The 19,792-nt window shown below is 42.4% G+C and overlaps 1 protein-coding gene across 4 annotated transcripts in view; it reads left to right on the top strand.

Moving 5' to 3' along the window:
* The first annotated feature begins 908 nt into the window (after positions 1 to 908).
* The window catches only part of LOC116836801 (calcium release-activated calcium channel protein 1), a 39,756-nt gene continuing 20,872 nt past the window's right edge, over positions 909 to 19,792 (top strand). For 3 of the 4 annotated variants that reach the window (XR_012654706.1, XM_032800729.2, XM_032800728.2), the window contains exon 1: positions 909 to 1,198. Coding sequence is in view for 2 of the 4 variants with exons in the window: in XM_032800729.2 (XP_032656620.1) it covers positions 1,085 to 1,198 (114 nt within the window). In the remaining 2 variants the exon portion in view is untranslated. The remainder of the gene's footprint in view (positions 1,199 to 19,792) is intronic. The other variant, XM_032800731.2, reaches the window with a different exon arrangement.

Here is a 19,792-nt window from a genome sequence, read left to right as displayed (position 1 = left end):
AGTCTCTAGGACCCAATGAGGTTAAAGGGTCCCGAAGCCTAGGCTTGGGGAGCCTGAACCTCTACACTTCAATTAAATAGCTCCTGAGCCTGAGTCCAGCAAGCCTTGAGTCAGCTGGCACAGGCCAGCTATGAGTTTTTAATTGCAGTGTAGGCATACCAAAGTAGACACAGGTTGCTTTTCACTGCAGCGTGTATACTCCCCATAGCCTATATGCTGCTGCCAGGGGTCTGCAGTATAGGCACAGCCTGAGGCTGATTTAAGCACTTTGTAATAAACAACAAAACACGCCATAAATCAGAGGACAAAGACAACCCACCCGATTCCCCTGCCAAGCTCATCTCTGCAGCTCAGGGCCACCACTTTCACAAGTGGCTACTGACTGGATGCCCAACCTGAGCCACTTTAAGCCTGACTTTTTTTTTCAGAGCTCCCGAAGCTCCACTTGGAAGATGATGGAGAGGCAGGTGTGCAGCAGCAACTCTGGTCAACATGAAATATCTTGACCCTGACTTTCAAACCAACCAAGGAACTCAAAGTCAACGACACACAGGCACATATTTATAAACTTCCTTGGGCTGGGGGACTGGTAGCGGCTACGGGAAGGGCCAAGCCCCCAGCCCAGGTTACCCTGAGGGGAAGGGCATACCAGCGGCGCCAGCCAGGGCTATCCTGACTGGAAGGGGGGCAGGGAGGCCCAGGCCTGTCAGTCAGCGCCGACCTACCCGCGCTGCACTGCCTCTGGGAGTGCGAAGGGAACTACTAGGACCCACGTCGCGCCGCTCCCCTCCCGCGGGGGGCGGAGGCGCCCGCATACGGCAGGAAGGGTTAAGAGTCGGGCTTACGCCGTCTAGGCGTGTGCGCGGCGCCCAGTGAGGAGGGGCGGGGGCTCGTAGAGCTGCGGCGGGTGTCGGAGCCGGCGCCGGGGGGTGCTAGATGCAGCTGCTGGCCTGTCTCTGCAGCCGGAAGGAGAGGAAGGAAGTAGCAGCGGTAGGAGGCGCCTCGGAACTCGCAGGCGGGCCAGCCGCCTTTTCTTCGCGCCTCTCCTCCCCAGCTCCGGTGCGAGCCTCCACCGCTGGAGACCATGAGTCTGAACGAGCACTCGATGCAGGCGCTGTCCTGGCGGAAGCTTTACCTGAGCCGGGCCAAGCTGAAAGCCTCCAGCCGCACCTCTGCGCTACTCTCAGGGTTCGCGATGGTGAGCGCTCCCGTCCCGCCCGCGCGCTGGGCAGGCAGCCCTGCTGGGGGAGCGTGCGGGGAGGCGGGCAGGTTACGGGTCACCCGGGGGACAGCGGTGCTCCGTACCCTGCAGGGCGCCAGCTGCCTCTTGGCTCTGGTGCCCCCAACCCCAGCCGGGTTATTCCCCTCTGTTCTGTAAGTCCCGCCTGTGCCCGCCCTTGGTGTTATCAGGAGCGAAATCTACTAGGATGTGCCGTTTACTTGTTCCTGGACGACGTGTGGTGTGTCTGCCTCACCCTGTCTGCAGCTCCTCCGCTCACCATCGCGTTCTCCCCGCATTTCCCAGATAAATCACTGGCTGGGTGTCCGGCCCCCCATTTAAATGGGACGTCTTAGCTCAGGTGCTTCCACCTCAAATGAGTTTGGGAGAATTGAATCCTGAACTGTCAACACCAGCCTGTGGCTCGCTCCCTGGCTAAAGTTAAGTTGGAGGGGGAAGAATTTAGTCTTTGCTCATGAAGCAGGAGATGGGTGAGAGGAGGATTCAAACGGTCTAGGAGGATTTGCATAGCAAATGTTGCACATCACCATTTTTTATTTGTGATTTATACGTTGGTTTCTTCCATAATTTATTTTCTTCCCTCCTTGGTTTACTAACACTGCCCCAAATGTGTAATTATTTTGCTCCTGGATTTTATTATCTGCTAGTTGGCTTACTGACTGCTTTGTCTTCCTTGCCATTGATCCAAGAACAAGCACATCTCTGGAGTATATTATTTCCAGGTACAGTAGCTTCTCACAGAATGGGTTAATTATAACCAGAATATAATCCATATGTTGCAGTGTATTGAAATAATTCAGGACTTCCATTCTACTTCACTGTAAACTTGGGATTCTATATGTCCTAGACTGGGACAACATTGAACATATCTTGTATCTTACAAAAATAAAGCAGTTTTCCATAAACAATTTCTCTACAAAATCTTGCATGCATTTTTTGAAGAAAAATGAGTTATTTGCATGCATGCTTTGAACTGGCTTTTTTTTTTTTTTATGCCACCTTTGTTCATTTTCACATGCAATGTTAGTATTAATTGTTATATCACAACTCTTCATGATCAGGTTATGGCCCTGAAATTATATAAACTTCTACTCCTGTTGTTGGCAGTAGCAGTTAAGGGCACAGTGCTGAGTACAGTATCAGACTCTAGGACAGTACATCATCACTGTACTTAACTTAGGCTGTGTCTGCACAGTTGCAGCATTCAGCTACACTGCTGTAGCATCTATACTTATTACCACAATGGAAAGGGCTTTTCTATTGCTATGTAATAAATTCACTCCCTCAAAGAGCTGGTATCTAGGTCTTTAGAATAACTCTTCTGTCAACCTAAGATGTCTGTGCCGGGGTTTAGATCAACTAAGCAGTGTAGCTAGGTTGATGTAGGCCTGGTTTACACTTAAAGCTTAAGGCCCCAATCCTTTGTACTTACAGATGTTCTCAACTTCACTATACCACTATTTCAGGACTACTAATGTGCATAAACTTAAGAGCATGTGTAAGTCCTTGGAGGCTTGAAGATCATTTATCTTTAGGTCCAGCTTGTAGGCATCTTCTCTACGATCATGTACAGTAAGTCTCCCATCCTCTAATTTGTTGTATTGATTGCTGTGCCCCATGTAGATTCCTGTTTACTTCAGGCGGGTTCTGAGCTAGTGCAAATGTCTTACTGTACACAGCAAATTGTAGGATCAGAACCTAATGTTGCCTACTTTTTTTTAAGTACCAGAATTTTTTATTTTTTGTATTTTTACTAGAGCCCATTGCCTCTGTTTTTTGTTTTAAATTCATTTGGATTCGTTGGATAGTATTAGAGTGCTGTCATTCAAGAAGTGGAAAAACTGCTAAATGGCTTTTAAAATCTGTTAAATAGCCCTAGTACTACTGCAAGACTCTCAAATAAGACACACAACTGCATTTGCTTTATCTTATTTCATTATAAAAGAAAACTTCAGTGTAAAAATAGTGCTTCTGTATCCAGTATTTTCATCACAGTTTCATGTAATGCCTAAGGTTGTTATAACAGAGAAAGTGTTAGTCTCTTTCAATGTTAATTTTCAGCGCATTTGATAGAATTTTGTGCATAATCAATTTCGCTGCTTCTTCACTCAGTTTCTTGATTGTGTGGTTCTTTCACATAGTCACAGGGAATAGAAGAATATTTTAAAACATGCACACTGAGACTCAAGAGCAGATGTAGTGTCTAGTTTACTTTTTAAATAATAAAAACCTGGACTAAAGTTAAGTTGACTGTCCCTTTAACTGACAATTTTGCTGGTCATATGGGTTTCCAGTTGTACTCCTGAATCTTATTTTTAGGAAAACCATGGCTTTTTAAATAGTAAGAAATGATTTTGGGTATGGAATGGCTTCCATATGAGGAGGGGTTAATAAGACTGGGACTTTTCAGTCTGGAAAAGAGATGACTAAGGTCAGGGATATGATCTAGGTCTATTTAAAAAAAAAAAAAAGTTTGGTGTAGAGAAAGTAAATATGAGAAGGGGGAAATAACCCTTCCTTAACACAAGAACTAGAGGTCACCAAATTAAATTGATGGGCAGCAGGTTTAAAACAAACAAAACAAAGTGTTTTTTCTCGCCCAACACACAGTCAGCCTGTGGAACTCCTTGCCGGAGGATGTTATGAAGACCGAGACTATAACCGGGTTCAAAAAAGAGCTAGATAAGTTCATGGAGGAAAGGTCCATCAATGGACAGGGATGGTGTCCCTAGCCTCTGTTTGCCAAAAGCTGGGAATGGGCGACAGGGGATGGATCACTTGATGATTACCTGTTCTGTTCATTCCCTCTGGGGCACCTGGCATTGGCCACTATCGGAAGACAGAATGCAGGGCTAGATGGACCTTTGGTCTGACCCAATAGGGCTGTTTTTATGTTCCTATGTACGAATCTATATCATCAGTATTTTTTTCTCTTCTGAGGTGTATGTCTGTGCATGCATGCATGCATTTTATATATGTAATAAAAACCCCTGACCCTCAAAAGTTCTGGGGGTGAGCTCCTAGGTAACATGGGAGATTTCTAAGGCCTGTCCGACTCGTTACAAACCATTTTCAACACTGCAAAAGTTGTTTAATTGTGGAGGTTTTCTGTGTATATTTTTAGAAATGTCCTCTATTATTTTTCTTCAGCACATTTTTTTGAAACAGAATTCTCACTTTCAGTGCCATTTTTTAATTAGAACGTGTTCTTGTGGGTTGGAAACATTCTGCTATCCTTAATCAGTGTAGGAACCAGACCTCTAAAATCCTGTGTTTAGAAATGTGTTGCATTTTCCAACACTGCTGAAAAAAGGGCAGACCATCTGCCTTTGACACAAGCACTGTATTAGATTGTAAACCATGAAATTGCTTTCATTTCAAATAATATAACTCAAATTTGATATCAAAACAGAACAAAGGGACTAGTGTAAAACAACTTCCTGACGGTCAAATAAATGTCACTGTCATACTTCAATGGCTAAAAACAGAATGAAACTCTTTAGGGGCATTGGTAGACAGGCATCCATTTGACTGACAGGCAGCTGTGCTCAGAACAGCAGTTAGTTCTTCATTGAGTACCATGCATCAGACTGGTAGTTAAGCACAATTACATTGCAGTGTATTCTACTAAACACCCATTCTGATGAGACCAAGTAGTTTAAAATGGCAATTTCCTGCATCCATATTTTATTGTAAAAGTGATAGATGATAATGAGAAAAAGAGCTTTACTTTCTATTGTCTTCTAGTTTGTATGTTGTTAAAATTAAGGGATTTAATATTGCAGATTAAATCTCTTTTTTTAGAGCTGAAAGAAAATCTGTGTGAATTAACGCCAATACTACTTGTTTTCATCATTAGCTCACTAGCACAGTCCTACTTTTATCCATTACATTCACTGCATATAAATTAATACAGCAATTAATTATATGAAATATGGACCACTAAAAGTGACTCTTGGATATAAACAGGTGATAGCCTTAAGTCTCATTCTTTCTCTGACACTGACTTCTTTGACAGTATATGATGTCCTGGAGTTGCAGACTATTGGTTTTAGTTACGGTAGTAACTAGTATCATTGGTAACTCTAGGGCAAACTCACTTGTGAATTAGCAGAGTCCAGGTACTCAGTGGTGAGAAGTGTTGAATCTGAATAGTCATTGCATTTTAACATTCGGGAAGTTTCCCAGTGGCAACTTCCCAGATTTTGAGAGGTGCATCAACCTTTGACTCCATTGCTTTGCTGCTACAGGGTTTGTTTACATGGTGAGGTAATACGCCTCTACGAGTGTATAATTTCTAAAGTGTTGCATGCCGATAGGTCCATGTGGACCCTGCTGGTGCATTTGAACATAGTGCTGTTTGAAACAGTACAATATTGAAGTGTACTGGGGAACCTTTAGTGCACACCAGCCAGGTCTATGTGGACCAAGTAATGCATAACAATTTAGCATGCTTTAGATATCATAGCCCTGCAAAGCGCACAACCCCACCATGTAAACAAGCTCATAGAGTAGTCCTCTAACTGGGACACCCTAATCTCCCTATTAAGAGAAGAGGCCACTTAAAAAAGAAAGGGAGAGAGAGAAATACAAATGCTTCTCACTGGATTTATTCGTCTAATCCAGAGGTCTACAACCTTCGGCACATGGCCCATCAGGGTAATCTGGTGGCGGCTGCAAGACATGTTGTTTACGTTGACTGTCTGTAGGCATAGCCCCCTGCAGCTCCCAGTGGCCGTGGTTTGCTGTTCCTGGCCTAAAGTGTAGGGGCTAAACTCTGCCTTCATTTACGTCCATGCAACCCCACTAACTCCAGTAAGGTTACACAGGTATAAGTGCAGAGACAACTTGGCCTCCAGTATTAGACTGTTACACCACTAAAGCACTTTTTAACCATAAATCTGTTTTTTGTTTTTTTTAAAAGCGGTTAAGTATAATTGCCTCCACTTTTAGAGTGGAGGGAAATGGGCACAGAGAAGCTAAATGACATGCCCAAGGTTACACAGTGAATCAGTAGGAGGAGTCAAGAATAGAACTTGGGACTTCTGACTCTCATTTCCAGGCCTTATACAGTGAACCACACTACTTTGCCAAACACACCTTAATTCTTTAGTACTGACTGACTGTATGTCCACTATGCTAAATTCATACATATGTGGACAAGTAGCAACTATTAGATTTGCTGATAGTGAATGGCAAATTGGCACCCAGGGATAAATCTTAATAAAACAGCTAGCCTGATTAACTGGGATGTGTTTAATCAAATGCAGTGTGTACTAATGTAAATGTAGTTCAAGGGTCAATTACATATATACAAATGAAAATTTGCAAATGCTCAAGTCAGGTTTCAAATTCCATGTATCTGGAGTGATGGTTGCTAAAAGCCTTTTTTATATTAACATCATTCTGTGTCGATGTTACCTGTCCTGACCTGCAATGGGTGTACTCATTTGAGAGAAGTGTACACTCAGTTCTGACATTTGGAGACTGTAGTTTAGTAACTGCATCACTGCAGTAGGCCTAAGGATTTAGCTAGTCTAGCTTCTCATGTCACACAGTGCCCAGTATCAGTTTGATGATTTGGGGAACCTAGTCACAATTTATGAATTCTGGTTGATATGAAATTTATAAAAAATACTGTATCATGATGCCTGTCTGTCTGTATCCACCATTGCATCCAGGTGCAATGGTGTATCATCAGAACTCAGCAACTATCTCTTCAGGGTGAAGCATCTTGAGACGATGGGTTTCTCTTCCCTTGTCTAAAGCAGTGGAGAGAATGGAAATTCTCCAAGCAGGACAAAGGTGAAGGCAACAGAGCAGGGGGATATAAAAGGCCTTACTGAGGGAGGGTGCAGAGAGACTCATAGATAGGAAGGGGATGGATCAGACAAGATCCGAGGAGGCAAGCTGGGGGCACAAAGACTCCATGTTTCAGAACCCAAGCCATGCACTGCAAACGGAGCTCAGCTGGCACCAAGCAATGCTAATCTAAGCCCAAAGAGTGCCCTGAAGTGCTGAGGAAACTGAGGCAGGGACATGAATACAGAGCTTATTATTTTTATGGAGCTCTGTATTTCTTGTGCTATTAAATAGAGCAGTGGTGGTTCAGAATCGTGTGCAAAGTCTGTATGTCAAGCAATTACATCTATCACATGCCCCTGTGAAGAGGTAAACCAGAATGCTCTCATCTTGTGGAGTTCTGAGTAAGGGTGTTTTTAGGCTATGGGTGTGAGTCTAATGGGCTAGCGCTGGTTCCAGGGACAGGGGACTGCATGGTCTGAACTCTCAGTTGTGAGTACCAGTTTAAAAATCTGCACCCTGAGAAAGTGTCCAGAGGCCCTAAAATAGGGACAATGCCTGGGCTCCTTTCAGATGTCGAAGTCTTAAAACACAGGCTTCAGCAGCTGGGTCACCTCACAATGGTCTGGTGTGTGGCTAAGAGGGGACACTCGACTGGATCTGTGACATACAGATATTTAAGAGGAAGTCTTTGGAGCTTGGAGACTTGCAGTTGGGGGCAGCATTATGATTTGCAGAGCCAACAAACAAGCACAGCCCCAGATTGCTGGAAGTGGTGAGTTAGGTTTTAAATTGCGGTGTCTGCACTGGGCCCTTAAAAGAGCAAGAGTAACCAAGCATTTAATTACGTTGACTGGTCTAACAGAGAACCTGTTAGGTTCTGGCCTTGTCCGCACTAGAGAAATTTTGCAAAAATTACTCACCATTGCTTACACTGTTTCGCCTCCATTTATGTTGGCAGTATTAGGAGCCTTAGTGTAGGCAGTTTGCTGGTATTTAAAATACAATGTCAATTAGATTTGCTTTGAGTAGTATTAGAGGTAGCATATCTAGCAGCAGAGATGCTAGCAGCAGCATATCTTTTAATACCAGCATTCCGACAGTTGTATCGTTGGGATTTTTTAAAGTAAAATTCTCAAGTTTAGAAAGGGCTTTAGGGACTGAATTTTAAGCTCGTCTGTGTCTGTTCTGCCACATTCTGCTGTTACTATGATACAACAATGGAAAGGAACATTAACCAGTATTTTGTGCATTTGACTTGTGTCAAGACAGCTGATATCTATGCATCAGTTTCTCACTTGTAAAATGTCATAATAGCTACTTCGCAGGGTATTGTGAGGATTATTTTTTCTAAAGTGCTTTGAGATCCTTGAATTAGAGGTATAATATAAGTGTAAGTAGTATTCTAGTTGGGGCTGCCAAGGGGTTGGTGTTTATGAATCACCTTAGATTGGTATGAGTTTGGATGTGACACTAAAAATTGAAGGCCCTTCAGATGGGAAAGGATTACTAAATCTGATTTAGATGAAATTAAATATAAGCTTTCATGGGTGAATACCCACTTCGTCAGATCCATGTAGTGGAAATTTCCAGAGGCAGGTATAAATATGCATATTTATACCTGCCTCTGGAAATTTCCACTACATGGATCTGACGAAGTGGGTATTCACCCATGAAAGCCTATGCTCCAATACGTCTGTTAGTCTGTAAGGTGCCACAGGACTCTTTGTCACTTTTTACCAATCTAGACTAACACAGCTACCCCTCTGATACTTAAATATATATTTTTACTTTTAGTCACTTAGCAACCTGTGGTTGTTTAACTGGATGTAGGAGAGTTTTGCATGCCTACCTGGCTGCTAGAGCCAAAACTAAGAGCTAGGTATCACTCTAGGAGGGATGCTTGAGCCAGAGATAAATAGGTAAGAAGGATAATGGTACTGGTATACCTAGGAATTGTAATGTGCCACATGGTTTATACGTATATCAGCCACTTAGTTCAATTTGTTTTAAAGAACTGTTTAATCTCTCTGCATTGTTTCTAATTTCCTCTTAAAAATCCTGAGAATTTTCACTGTTCACTTTCTTCATCTTTGTCAAATATGTCACCGTGTACTGTGTTTCCAATGTAACAGGTCATCCTAGCTCAGCTTTTTATTGTGTATGCTGGATAGTGTTAGTGCTACATAGTAACTGTCAATATTGCATTTTGTTGTTGTTTCAACACAAAGAAGGCTGTTCATTTAAAACATAGGTTGAAAGTATGTAAATATTAAAAACATAATTTGATGCTGGTGTTACTATTCTTTAGTATATTTAAACTGAAAGTACTTTAATTTGACTCTTCCTTCATTTACGTGGTTTGTTTAAGTCTTACATTTCACTCTGTTTGGACAATAAAAATAGGCTGATCAAATATCGCATCTTAAATTGTTTTACTGGCAGGTGATCATGCACTAGTATAATGTGGTGGTTTTGGGGTTGCACATACTATGGAGGAATTTGTTAAATCCAAACAGTTGTTGAAATAAAAAACGTGAACGTCTATTAATAGGTTCTGTAAAGCTACCTTAGCCTAAATTGTGAATTTAAATTATTGTAACAGGAAGATTTATGTGGTTCTTTATCCAGTAGGGAATGTCCTTCAGTATAATGTCATTGACCTTCTTAAATGGATCCAGTTTTACAAACAGTGGCTGTATTGTCATCTAGGTGACTAGTATATAAGCTTCCAAATACAAAGCGCTGCAAGAGAAGCAGCCACTCTTGCCTCTGAAATGTGGCAGATATATCTTTCTGAATACTGCATCAGAGTTTTAGTTTATAACTCTGACATCACCCAACAAAGGTGTATTGTCAAAATGCTCTAAGTACCTGTATTGCAGTTGTGCACTATCAGGATCATGGCCCCCTGCTATAAGTGCTGTACGAACACACAGGAAGGCATCGTCCATGACCCATAAAGATTACAAGCTCATTCTAAAGCCTTTCTTTTCACTAAGATCTTTTATTAAAGAAATAATTGTTAGTTTTAAGTGTACTCTCATTTTTATTAATAAAATAATCCTCAACTGCTGTATTTCAGTGAGTTGTAGTAATATACTGTTGACTTAATTCTGTCCCCCACTCTACAGTCCGCTTACACTGCTCCAGCATTAAGAGGGCAGAACACAACCCTCGGGAATATCCCTCATATAAAATGGCTCTTCTGCTGGGTTGGGGTTGGCAGAGCAAACCTGTGTTGACCTTTTGCATAGCCCTGGCCTAGGGACATAATGGGCTGAGGAATGGGAGGTGGATGGAGTGCTCTGTGTTCCAGTTATTCTGGACCATAGAACGGTGTCTAGATGGCCATGCAAGACGGCCATAATTTAGAATGGGCCCAGAATTTGGATGTTGCAAAGGGTGGTGTTTAGCCATGGTTGGGGTGGGGATGCAACAACACACACACACATGCTGTATCTCATGCAAAGAGCAAGAAACAACCTGGTCCTCCCTTGCACAGTTTATCTATGGAACAAAACTGATTAATTTATGCTCCCTTTTCAATATGTATCTAATCTGATTATAGTTGTGTTTTAACTTTGTGGCCAAGTCTACCAAACAAAATGGGGTTTAATAATCTCTGTGTATTAGTTCTCTACTGTCAGTGCCACTATCAAGTATTAAAGATTTCTGCTATCCTCAAACTTCATGTAGTAGTAAACCTCTTGAAGACAGGATTCTAGGCTAGATGAATAAATGATCTATTTCAGTATATTGTTTCTTGTGTTTTAAACTAATTAGTAATGGATTTAGGGGACTCTGACCGGTTATCCTTTCAATTTCTGACAAACATGCTTGTGTCCCTTGGCTTCTCTGTACTGTCAGGAGGCTCTGTATGAGCTCCTTACAATAACTTACTGAATAGTAGATACTAGTCAGGAAGACTGGCTCAATCTTCTTTTTTTTTAAAAAATCATCATTTTTTCTATTTAAATGTTTGTCTCCATGAGAATGAACAGCACAGTCATGAAGACTGATGGAGGTAGAATCTGTACAGCTGTCCTTCAACATCAAAACTGGCGGAGGTGGGGCAAAATCCTATATACAATATTTTTGTAAACTTTTTTTTTTCTTTTTTGCAGCCCTAGATGTGAAATAGCTGGGTGCTGAAAGTTGGAATGGAAATTTAAGATACTAGGTGTTCCAACACTGACTGGAGCAATTCTTAAGTCTCTCTGCCAGAGGTTTTAGGATTCAGTTGTATCTGAGCTCCTAAATCCTTTTTGAAAATGATAGTCTCCTAAATCAGTTAGGCATTGTAGTGCTGAATGCAGCAACACTTAAATATCCTTTAAACCTTAATCTACTTCTTGCTTGAACATGTATAAATAGGCAGAAAGAGATCACAAAGAATGGTGGAAGAAGACCAGGAAGGGTGGGGATATGAGAGCAATCTTATTTGTTGCATTGCACTTGCCTTGACAATTCTACATTCAGATTTATTAATGTGGCGATTAGTGCTTCAAGTAATACCCCACTTAGAAGCTGATATTAGATCTGTAGGAGGGACTTTCCAAGAAATTAATAATGTGTTACTAGCATCATGGGGTGGGAGAGATGTGAGAACTTGATCTTAATACCCTATTCTAGTATTTCCCAAACTATTGAAAGCTGCAGAGTTTAAATATAGGAAATCTAGTAATGAGTCATTTAGTTTAATAGTTCCATTGGCTCCTTTCCCCTTCTGCCCCATCACTCTTGATTGAATCATAGATGGGAATGCTAGTGACAGCAGTGGTTATGTGAGATCTAATCTGGGCCAGTGGAATTGTGTAGCACTTGGAAATCAGATTCTGCACCCATGACATCATTTCACCATAACTGCTTCTTGCCTTATGGGATCCACTGCAATTTGACTGTAAACTTGAGGAGTGGAAGTCCAAATCTTTCTGGAGAAGTGGCTGTGTGTAGGTGATAGCAACCATAGGAGAAGTTGGGTGGGTGAAGAATACAGCAAGCAAGGCTCTTGATTTCCGCAGCCAGCTGAAATCTGATGTGGTCTTGGGTGGTGGTGCAGCTGTCTCTGTGCTCCATGCAGACAGCACCTGTCATGTTAAACTCAAGGAAACAGGCTCTTAATTACACTTTAATGCTAGTATTTGATGTTAACCGTAGGAGAGAGAACTCAAGTGGCCATGTGTTACTATGTCATACCACAGTATAAACTCCTGGCTACCAAAAATAGGAGTCCCCCTCTTTTCGGGGGTGGGGAGAAGAGGTCCTCTATAAATAATGCAGATACACTTGAGTTTGCAGGGGGGTTTGTTTCTTTTCTACTTTCTTTAGAAAGTGAGGACCAGTGATTGTGGACAGGATCCAAATCTATGACTCAGTCAAAACCCTCTCTAAATAATATTTCTGCTTTCTTGTTAATGTAAATCACAGCAAAAATCCCCAGATCCCTTGTTGAAGCCTTTCTGCTATACCGGGATGCTCTTAACTGAACCCCACAGGCAGGGGAGTACTGGCAATAGAGTTCACTCACTTGAACCTTTTGCCTCCTATACCTAGAACTGATTTCTTTATTTTTCCCAAGGAGAGTTTACTTTTTTAAATCTAAGGGGGTGTCTCTGATTAGCAATAGGACCCCCTCACTCCCAGTGAATGGCTTTTATATGCTGTGTGCATAAGGCTTCAGTTTGTCCATTAGTATGCTTCTTTCTCACTCTGTCCAATCTATGCTCCATTTTATTCTTTCTCTCACAGGATTTTTTCTCTTTATTCAAGCCTTTCCTCAAACATACATCCAAAAACATTAGTCAGACTTCAGACCCCCACGATATTTGGATTCAAAATTAGTGAAAACAAGTCCATCCCTAATAGTAAAAATGTTAGTTTACAATCCTTTGGCTTGTAAAATATGAGAACAGTGATGAAACTTGAAGTACAACACTAATTGATATACTGTTACTCTTGTGAAACTGACAAAATGGCATGCCAGGAAAGTTACTTCTCCCAAATTGCTGTTGACACATCACATAAGCAAGCTTCCTTTGCAGTTGCCCAAGTGATTGATCACTGCTCCTTATAAACTTCTTCAGAGTTTTTTTTTATTTTATTTTGTTGCTGGTGGGAATGGGTTCATTAGCGCATCACTGTTTCCCCCTTGCCAATTGATGGTGGTGATATTGTCAGATGCGCAAATAATGTAATTTCTGTCCAATAGCACTTAACAGTATGCAGTATTTGTAGCAGAAGCTGCTAGTTAGGCCACACAGTACCAAACTGTGTGGTAATGTATAATGCAGCATGGTCCACAAGGAAATTATTTGGAATCATTCAAAGCTGTTAAACTGTAACTAGGGTGAGAATACAACTTCTTCTAGAGGGAAAAGTTGTTTAGTGTGTACAGTTTTGCTAGCAGTCAAGATTAGCCAAGACAGAAACATGGTTTTGCCTCCCTTCCTGTGTGAAATCATGAAGTATTCAACTGGGGATTTTCAAAAGAGCTGAAGGTAAAGTTCCCAAATCTCACTGAATTTTAATAAGATTTGGGTGCCTAACACTTTAGACTCTTGACAAATCCCAACCCCAAACTCCAACCATGTGGAACTCATTTAATTTTGTCCATGGGCTGTATTTCCATTGACTTCATTGGGCTTTGGTCAAGCCCTAAATGCACATTAGGAAAAGCATCTGTAAAAATTCATTATGGAATGGGCTTGAAGCATCTATTTACTTTTCAGAGTGAGTAAAAGGGAAAAGGGGGGGGGGAGGGAAGTGTTCTCTTGCTTCCTGCTTGTCAGCATGTGATGCTTATATCTAGCTTTACCACGTTGCTTAAAAATGTAACCTCACCAAGTATGCTTCCTTTTTGCTTAACAATACCTCTAGCCAAATCAACATGCATCAACATTATGTTCTCTTCCTTTGTTCTCAATCTCATGAGGTCCTTTCTGTTTCTGAAGCCATGGAGAGTCTCTAGTTTTACTCCATTCTGTTTCCGATGTTGCACATTCCCTTCCCAAATTACCCTCTCTAAGGGCTTGGCTACACTGGAGAGTTGCAGCGCTGGTGAAGGGGTTACAGTGCTGCAACTCACTCTGTGTACACACTTACAAAGCCCAGCCAGCGCTGCAACTCCCTGGCTGCAGCGCTGGCTGTACACCTGGTCTGACTGGGGTCCCTGAGCCCTGTGCTGGCCTCTCTAGTTAGCCCTGCCTCTCTGGCTGTGCAAATTCAGCCTCCAGGCGTTTGACTCGAGGTTCCATTTTGTCACTGAATGTTTCACCCTTCCCTTCCACAAAGATTATATGGAGGGTACACCACGCGGATATAACAGCAGGGATGCTGCTTTCCCCAGTCTAGCTTTCCATAGAGAACCCCCAGCGCCCCTTTAACGGCGAAAGCGCACTCCACAGTCATTCTGCACCAAGCTCTCAGCCTTGTAGTTTGAACCGGTCCTTGCTCATGTCAAGCCTTCCCGTGCTATGGTTCATGAGCAAGGCATTAAAGGGGTAAGCTGGGACTCCAAGGATCACACATGGGCATTTCAACGTCCCCTACTGTGAATCGTTCCAGCGTCTGGAAAAAAGTCCCAGCCCTGCAGCTTCTCTGAACAGGCAGCCTGTTCGAAAGATGCCGTGCATCTGCACCTTTCCAGGCTAGCCTGTGTAAATGTCAGGTGAAACGCCCACAGTGATCCACAAGCCTGGAGAACCATAGTGGAAATACCCCCTTCCGATTAATGTACTCGGATGCTCTGGTGGGGTGGCCAGAATAGGAATATGCGTCCCATCTATCGCCCCCCACAGCTAAGGAAATCCATTTGGCAAAGCATCCAGAATGTCCTGCACGTTCCCAGAGTCACAGTTTCTTCTTAGCAGGAGTGCCGATTAATGCGCCCTGCAAACTTGCAATCAACACTTTCCAACGGTCGACTTTCCCACTCCAAACTGGTCATTCCGATCCAATTGGTAAGCTGTCTGGAGTTGCCATCTTCCAGACTGCAATAGCCCCGCGGCTTCTCCACCAACAGGGCCAGCTCTCAATCTCGTCTGTCCTTGTGCCGTTTAGGGTTAGGCGGGCGGCAAGCCTCAGCACTCAGTCCCATGAAAGTGGCTTTTCTCATCTGAAAGTTCTGCAGCCACTGCTCGTCATCCCAGACTTGCAGGCGATGTGATCCCACCACTCAGTGCTTGTTCTCCGAGCCCAAAGGCGACGTTTCCACGCTGTCTGAGCACCTTGTTACTGCCTACAAGCAATTTACTGTCACACGCGTCAGTGTGAATCTATATTGTATCGTCGTCGTCGGTATCCTCACTGTCACTTTTGGAGCTATAAGAATAGCTCAAGCTGCCAACGTTGATCCCGTTGCTGGCCGACATTTCAATCATCAAGAGTCTCTCAGCAGCCTCTTGGGTCTCCATACAGAAACCGCGCTGCAGACTCACAATGGCATGAAACTGCTGGAGCGATGCACCACAGGGCGTTGGGACAGGAAGCGGAATGACCCGCACCCTTCCGTCCCCTTCCCACAACCCACAGCGCCAAAATGGGACGAGGTGCTCTGTGGGATAGCTGCCCACAATGCACTACTCACAGCAGCACTGCAACTGCTGCAAATGTGGCCACACTGCCGCGCTGGTAGCTTTGAGAGTGACCACACTGCAGCGCTGTTCCTACACAGCTGTATGACCACAGCAGTAACTCCCAGCGCTGCGCATTTCCAAGTGTAGCCAAGCCCTAAGTTCCATCAGCCCTTCTCTTTAGGGGAAAGATTGGACAAACCCTCCTTTTCCCCCTCTTTGGAGGCCATCTACTGGTGATCCTTACTCAGGAACAGTTTGCTCTTGACTGAGCTAAGGCTCTCAGCTCCAGGGCAGAGCACACTTTTTGGAGCACTTCTAGCCCATGAAGTATTGGGTGCGTATCCGGGGAGCAGCCATATTGTGTGTGTGTGTGGTATTGGTTTTAACTAGACTTTGCATACTAACGGGGTCGGGCTGTTACCCTTCAAGCATCTATGCTGAATTTGGTTTTTCAGGTCTTCCATCTCTTGAACAAAATTGGATCCTTTCAGCTTTAGTAATCTTGCACATTGGTAAGGCAAATGGTATCTGCCCACAGCCCCTTTCAGAGGGAACAAAGTTCTCCCTGACAGCCCTCCTGGCTCCAAGTTAATTTTTTCCTATTCCAGTACCTGATATAGTCTGTATCTACCCAGCTGGTTCCAGGCCTGAGGGAAAAGTCAGGAACTGGTAACAGGAATCACGGCACTATGTGGTTGGTTCATTCATTGTTCTCTACTAAGAGAGCCAAAAGTGGGGCTAATTGGTGCTACACATAGTGGTGGTCTTTGCAAGGTGACTGCCATGCTATCAATTAAATTTATTTAATCCAAAAGGCTGACACTTGGGACAGTTTTTAAAAATGTATTGACACTAGCAGTAGTTCTTCTATAAAAAAGGACAGTCCCAAGTTTGCTCACAGTAATCACATGGCACACTTACTATGAGCTAGAGGAAGCTACACCTTTCCTGCTCCTGCACTGGATTCTGACTGACCTCTTGTGATAAACTGCCTGTCTCTGCAACAAAATTTATGATATTAAGCAACCATTCTATAAAAGCAACCCAACCAGTTTAAAAACTGAAACTTTGCTTGGGTAGATGGAACGAAGGTTTAACCTGTAATCTGATTTAAACAAGGCATATCCTGGTTCTTTGACATGGTTAGTAGCATCCAGTTTGGTGCCAGCCACTTTGGCAAAAACCAAACAGTTTTATAACGTGATCATCCAACACAGTAACAGCTTTGTGAACTATCTATAAATCTAATGCCCCTCTTTTCTGCAGCTTTTTTATTGCCACCATTTGTGCTGAGCCAGGGACAAAGTTAAAGGACTGTTTGAATGTTTTTTCAGCTAAATCAGTTTCTTACAAGGTTTTGTTTTGCTGGTGAATATGGGAAATGCCAAACTGGAAACAGTGTCTGAGCACTTCATCTTAAACATGGTTCCCCAACTGTCTTTTGCAGCCCGGGATAAACTTACCCTAAATCAAAAAGAGGAAGTAAATTTGTTTTGCATCCCTCCTATTTGATATTAAGGCAGCTCTGTGTGATGTGCTCATGTGAGCACCCTAAATAGTTCTAGAGGGAGCAATCAGATGCCCAAAAACAGAGGGCATGTTGGAATTCCAAATATTCCTGCCTCCTTCTGAAATTAAATGTGTTTAATCAGCATCTCATGGAAACTGACTAGCTGATGCATGAGACTTACTTTAGGCTAGAAGGGCAAATTAAATACTTGATTCTTAAACTGTTATTTTTTTTTTAAAAGGCATGGAGTCTTTATCTTATCCATTTGATGAAGCTTACTTGGAGTCTGTTTTGGTCATGTTAATCTTCCTTTAAGTATTAGCATAGAATATCTGAGCTGTCTTTAAATCATGGAATGTTCTTGAGGCTAAAATAGAGTTGACAGCTAAGCTGTCAAATTTCAAGACAAACACCAGTAAAGTAATGGAGAAAGAATAAATTAATGTGCATGAAAATGAAACTCTTCACTGCTTAGTGAATATAAACGCTGTAGGTAGAATACATCTGCTTTGCTGCTGAACATGCCTAGTATCCCCCAGCATTCCATTACATTCATTGGGACAGAAAAAGAGAGCACCAGTAGTGAAGAGGAGGAAGAAGAGGCATATAACTAACTGTGTATGTTAGTGTTAGACTGACTCCTGTCTAACCTGGTCCAGTTAAAGCTTTTTGCCTGTTCCCTAGATCTGAGCTCCACAAATAACCAGTTATAACTTGTGCTCTGATGTTTGAAAAAGTTGCTCTAGATCAAAGCTTCGTAGTCTGGGATAAAATAAATATTGTGTATGTGGCCAGTCATGGTATGTCTTGAGGCATTTCCTTCCACACATTTGTGTCTAAAATGTGAAACTTCTCACAGTTGAGAAACCACATTTTAAAAACTTTTATAACCTAGTAGTAAACTAAATCATAAGGTCTGTACATTTATCCTTTCAAGAGTATATTGTAACATGTGAAACTAACTATTGATCACATCAGATCAGCCACACTTAGGACAATTAAAGCTTTTGATGAAGAAAAAAATTGGTAACAGGCCTTGAATGCATGTTGTACCTGTTTGCGTAAAAACATAAGTTGGCAAATGCATCCAGTGATCCTTTCCAGTTGATGTGTCCTTCGACATCTCAATACTAATATAATGAACAGGAAATCTAAGTAGACTTAGTTTGATACAGCTAAGGGGAAGTGACGAATTGTCTGCTACTTCTTATGGCTGCATTTTTTTTTTCCATTTCTAGTTCTTCTTGTTTGCATTGCTTGGTGTGTTCATAGTACTCTACAGTTTGATGGCTTTTTTATTCTGTGAACAAGACTGATGGACTTAATTTATACAGTACTCAATACATATTTTTTTTGGTCTAAATCACTAATGGGACATGAGACAATATTTGGATTGAACTAGTGGGAGACACTATTTCCAATTATTTCAGTGACTTTTAATATGAGAGAACTAGTATCTCAGTATGTATTAATTTAGCCCTGATTAAATAAATACATGTATGTACACTCATAAGTTCCCAATTCATTTGTTTCTGATTTAAACACATGCTGACAAATTAATCAAGCCATCTGATAAAGGAGATCAAATGTTGCTTGCTGAAATGTTCTTGTATTTCTGCTTTACTCAAAAGCAACGGCTCTGTCTCAGAGCCAAATTTATCAGCATAATGTATTTGTTTTTCAAGAGAAATGACAAGGTTAAAGTCTCTAAGCAACTGTAAATGCCGGTAAGAATCTTCTGAAAGAGTTGTTTTTAAGATTTCCTCTCTTGCTAGGGGCATTTCTGCATTGGATAAAGGAATAGTTTAGATGGCCTAGCAGGGATGATAAATCTAATAGAAGACTTCACTTGATGGTCATATCATATGACTGGAAACCTCTCAATTTACATTTAAAGGAACATTGAGCTACTTCTGCCTTATGTGCCAAAGGCAGGGGAGAACTTTGTTAGGCTCGAGGGTGGAATCCTGGCCCCAATGAAGGAAATGCCAAAACTTCCGTTGAATTTATTGGGGTCAGGATTTCACCCCATATCCTTGGCCACTCCTTAGTGTCACTTCAATGATGATGCAGCTTTAAAGCATTCTGTCCTAACAGAGGAATGCTAGATTGGTGTAAGGCTGACATTGTCCTATGCCTGGCCCAGCTGGCGTAGGGGATATTCTGGAGTGGGAGCGAGAAGGGAAAAATTGGGGTGCACTCTGGAAATCCTGGCTTGTAAGACAGACCCTTAAACAGGTGATAAAAACCCTCCTCAAGTTAGAGCATCCCTGAGTGCTTCCACCCCCAGTAGTTTGGTTGTGCCTTAGGCATACTCCAAAATCAGGGGAAATAAAGATGGCCTAAACCTACACAAGTCCCCCTTCCCCTGGTTTGCCAAATGTTGCTCTAGTGCACCTGAGAGAGTAGCTCCAAATCTTCACTCAAGGAGTTTCCTACAAGTCATATAGCCAGAGTGTGGTTCTTTGTGCCCACTTGCAGGTTTGGAAGGGAGTTACAACTCTTAAACCTGTGGATGTTCTGAGATATGTTTTGGACCTTGGGACATGGTTGCAAGACTGGGTCATCCACATGGAGGCCTTTAGGCATGGCTTCGTTGGCTTTGCAATTCCCATGGTTCCTGCAGGGAGTTGTTCCACTATAACCTTTGGGAATGGAGGATTG

The sequence above is a fragment of the Chelonoidis abingdonii genome, chromosome 22 (genome assembly GCF_003597395.2).
Source record: "Chelonoidis abingdonii isolate Lonesome George chromosome 22, CheloAbing_2.0, whole genome shotgun sequence".
Taxonomy (NCBI): Eukaryota; Metazoa; Chordata; order Testudines; family Testudinidae; genus Chelonoidis; species Chelonoidis abingdonii.
The sequence above is the reverse complement of the archived record's forward strand: the minus strand, read 5'-3'. Positions and strand labels throughout refer to the sequence as shown.